Raw genomic sequence first — 4,392 nt, 5'->3', positions numbered from 1 at the left:
GAGGCCACGCAAGAAGGAGGCAGGCAGGGATGCTTCTGGAAGTCTGGGAAAGCATTTCAAGTATGTGATACAACAAGGGACTGGGGGGGGGGCAGGCCTGGGGCTCCCATCCAGCAGAGTCCTATTCACCTGGAACTGAGGGACAGGATCCTAGCACCCCAGGATCCCAGCCATGCACACCTCAGATCTCCATGTAGCCACACCCATCCTATCCCAAGAAAGGACAGGAGGTTTGCCCGGGGCAAGGGGGTAACACTAGCGAACATTCCCCCCAAGCCACCAGACCCAGGCTCAGACTTGAGCCTTCCTGAGAAATTTGGTCCTGGCTATTAACCAATGGGCATCTTTCTCAGTGGACCTGGGACCACTCAGGTGGATGACAGCCCATCAATTCCCCTCAGCCCACCTTGTCCCAAACCTTCCTTCTCCTGCTCTGGATATGGGGGTGGGGTGTGGAATGAGGACACCGCTGTTCATGCTTGGAGTACTGCTCCCAAGCCTGTCCCAGCTGGTGCAGCGACCCCCAGGCGGGCTCCAGGACAGGGAGGACATGGTACCCGCAAGATTTATGAGCCAAACGCCCCAGTTCCCAGGCCCCTCGTTTTCTCCTCCCCGTGACTTCTGATCTCCAGGCAGAGGACAGTGGGCTGATGGAGGGCCCACGGCGGGAGCCCTGCTTTGCAAAAGGAAAGGTGCTGGCTGTCCTTGCACTGACCCGGTCATTCTGCCGATGAGACGGTGCAGGCCAAGGAGGGACATGGCCTGCTCAGTCAGCAGATGGAACCTCCTGGTTCTAGCTCCACGCCGAGATGCCGGGGGAGGCGAGTCTGGCGTCTGCACCAATGGGCCACTTGATCCAGGGCAGCGGGGGCTGCCTGGCCACACAGACCCCAGCCGGGTTCTCGCAGAGAGGCCTGGATCAAGTCCTTCCTGTTCACAGAGGTGGCCGTAGGGGGCACCTTCCATCTTCCAAGAAGCCAGAGAGCACATGCTGTTCAGGCTGCAGCCTCTCCAGGCCTGGGAACCCCGGCCACGGTGTCAGCCCTGGGGGCTGCAACCTTCCAAGTGGTTCTGGTTAGAGTCCTAGTCCACCAGGCACGGCCAGCCCGGGGCCGCAGGGTTAACTCCAGGGAAAAAGAAGGTGTTTGTCTGGGCCGGCGTCTGAGTCGCTTTCATTTCACTCGTGTCCTCTGAGCCGTATCTCCTTCTTGGGGAGGGGAGCGGCTATCAGACACTGCCGCCCGCTCTCTGCACTCTGCATTCCCGCAGGCCGCCAGCCTGAGGCCCCGCCGTCTGCTTCCTTTTCCCTTTCCCTCAAAGGCCCTGGGCCTCTCCAGAACCGAGGGCCTGAGGAAGGCGCCAGCCAGAGCGAGGACAGCAGACGCGCACGGGGCACCACAAAGGGCCAGGGTAAGCCGGGCAGGCGCTGTCACTGCTCGCAGCTGGGAGCTTGGCGCTACGGGTCTTCCCACACTGCCCGAAGGGCGCGCAGCCAGATGCCCCCAGGCCCCTAGGCCCCAGGCCCGAGGTTCACACATCTCCAGGGGCACCCCGCACCGCCCAGGGCTGAGCCGAGCTCACAGCGCAGCGCACAAGTCTGGCCTCAGGCTCACCCGCAACCATCCGGGCCTCCTGGCTTCCACTGAGGACACCTTTGGGAGTCCCGGGGCCTCAGCTCTCCACTCGCCGCCTGCAGATGCCTGAATCAAGCCGCAAAGACGACTGCTCAACGTGTTCCCTTTCCGGCAAATGGAAGGCCCCTCTTCTGCCTCCAAGCAGGACGCGAGCTGCCGGCTCTGGCTGGCCGGCTGCAGACTCGGGACTTCTTAGGGCTTCTTCCTAAAGGTGCAGAAGCCAGCATGGTGTCAGAAGATGCGCAGGCCTCAGACCACCCCGAGCCCAGGGCTCTCTTTATTTTCTTCTCTCTCAGGCCGAGGGTCCATTTGTAGGAGGAGGGCAAGTCGTCAGGAAGCCATCTTTGGAACATCTGAGGCACGAGGAAGCCTGTTTGCTCGGGATCTAGCATGTCCACTCCAGTGGCAAGGAGCTTAAAGACAGCAGGAGTGAGCGACCTGCTTGAGGCCTCCTCACTGTCCCCTGGCTCTTCCGTTAGCTCCCTCATCCGCCCACTCTGCTGAAGCTTGTGTGGCCTGCGGGCCCCCGCTGGAAGCCAGGCCCAGCTGCCCTCTGCAGCCAGCAATGAAAAGGAACCGAAGTTGTCTTCACTCGCAAGTCCTGGCCATTTGCCTCTTTAGGTAACAAGCATTGAAAGACTGCACATGTGGGGGGGCAGGGATATGCCTCCAGCTTTGGCCTCGAACTTTCTCCCCAGTCTATTTCCACAAAGCATGAAGAAAAAACGCCATGTTTAAAAACACCACCACCACCACCACCACCCAAGTTACATGCCATGCCACCACACTGAGCAAAATCACATTTTGGATAATCATCGCCACCTGAAACGTGCGGTACGCCAGCAGCTTCACCTTGGCCATAGCTCACCTGCTGGGGTAGGGAGAGGAGAGGAGGCCACACTCAGAAGCCAGCAGGAAGTCATGGGGTTCAGTCGGTGCCGCCACGTCCCTAGCCCACAGTTCACCAAGGCTGGTTTGCTATTTCCAATTTTTAAAGAAATCACAATAGAGAAGGAAAACAGCCTCCCTGTTACTGAAAGTCTCGAAAGGTTGAGACATTTAGAATCCAAAGAGCGTTCTGAGTCGCGTCTGAGGGGCATTGAGTTTTGGGAACTTTTTGACTGGGAAGCAGAAAAGGATTTCTAAATCAAACCCCAAAGGACGGGCGTTGGATCTCTGCTGCCAGACGGAGGGAAACACCATGGAGTTCTCTTGGAACCTGCAGTAGCCCAGTTCCTGGTCTTTTCTGGAGGCCCGTGGAAGTGGGCGAGGAAGCCCACAGTGCTGGGATGTGAGGGAGAGTGGAATTTCCCTCTGTTGTAGTTAGCAAAGGCGAGATGTTTTCCCAGCCCCCTGAATTGGGGACGACTGGGACATGAGACGAAGCTGCGCTGTTTGCTCCCACCATGGGCATGTCCTTCTGCACTTAACAGAATTCATCCCAGCAAAGGACCCACACACCCTCCTTCAAGCCAGCCTGCGGGGAGTTGGATTGTCTTGGCCAGGGTGAGCTTTTAAAATAATAATAATAATAATAAATCAAGCCTTTCCCACACTCTGTACCACTCTTCTGTGACCCGCTGTCTACACGGACACCCACCTAAATGACAATATAATCCAAACCGGTTGGTTTGCTAATATACCTTGTTTTTCTTTAAAAATAAAATGTGACAACACAAACACACTGTCCAAACTTTGGGCAGAAAAAGAACACGGATTTATTTTAAGGTAAGTACAACAATTAAGACCATGTTAAGACAAACACAGGTGAAGTTAGAATTTTTAAAATATTCTTTTTCCTTTCAGAAATGCTCAGGGTGAACTGGACTATAGAAAACTGTCACACTTTGTAAATGAAAGTATCAGATACTTGACTTCTTTGTCTGCTGGCAACAAAAATAATAAATTATTTTTTTTTGTTTTGTAAAAGACCTACAGCTGGGAAGGGGATGGAACTGCATAATTGTCCGAGGGGGCAAACCCACGGAGGCTTCTCTCCTTCAGCGTGGCGGTTAGAAATGGTTGGGCCGGATGAAAACGTCTCCAGTGAACTCAACTTTAAATATTATATTAACGGCTCTGAACAACAACAACAAATAGCCCGATCAGAAATCCACACATTCGTACAGCACGGTCAGAGAACTAAGGCACACACGGCGCGGACGCGGTGTGGGGGCCCGCGTACTCACGCGCGTCTCTACAGAAGGTCATCACTGGGTGCTTTGGCACTTGCTCCAGAACTGAATGTTGTGAAACCCCGAGCGGAGCCGAGCGCGGCCGCCGGCGCTCACGGTGCCGGGGGGAATTTTACGATCAGTATTCGCCCGGTTAGAGGCGCTTTCTGGGCTCTCAGAACCGGGCGGCGGGTGAGAGTTACCTGCAGCTTTCTCGCAGGGCTGGCGCGCCGCGCTGTCGCCGCTCCGGGTCTGAAAAAGGTGGGGGACGTGTTTGGTTTCCTTTTGCGCCTCTGCAGCCCTAAGTGTCCGGAAGGCGAAGCGGCGCGGGCCGGCGCGGGGAGGCGCGGGACTCAGTACTTGGTGCAGTCGTAGGAGTAGGGGGCCGCGTGGCGGTAGAGCGACGGCGAGGCCCTGTAGGGCAGCTGACAGCTCGCGCTGCCGCTCACCTGGGGCTCCCCGAGGGCGGAGTTCTCCAGGCCCAGCCGGTGGGAGGTGAACATCTCCCGGACGTTGGGGAAAGTTTGCTGCTGGGCCGCGAACGTGTGGCCGGAGAGGTGGTTCAGCTCCCCGCTGGGGTTGAG

The 4,392-nt window shown here is 56.9% G+C and overlaps 1 protein-coding gene across 1 annotated transcript in view; it reads right to left on the bottom strand.

The window, feature by feature from the left end:
• Positions 1 to 4,161: 4,161 nt before the first annotated feature.
• Positions 4,162 to 4,392, bottom strand: part of FOXC2 (forkhead box C2) — a 1,546-nt gene continuing 1,315 nt past the window's right edge. The window contains exon 2 of the mRNA XM_007939215.1: positions 4,162 to 4,392. Within this exon, the coding sequence (XP_007937406.1) occupies positions 4,162 to 4,392 (231 nt within the window).

This window comes from Orycteropus afer, unplaced genomic scaffold (assembly GCF_000298275.1).
Source record: "Orycteropus afer afer isolate SDZICR_OR568_19922 unplaced genomic scaffold, OryAfe1.0 scaffold00057, whole genome shotgun sequence".
In the NCBI taxonomy this organism is placed as follows: domain Eukaryota; kingdom Metazoa; phylum Chordata; class Mammalia; order Tubulidentata; family Orycteropodidae; genus Orycteropus; species Orycteropus afer.
This window is presented reverse-complemented; position numbering and strand designations above follow the sequence as displayed.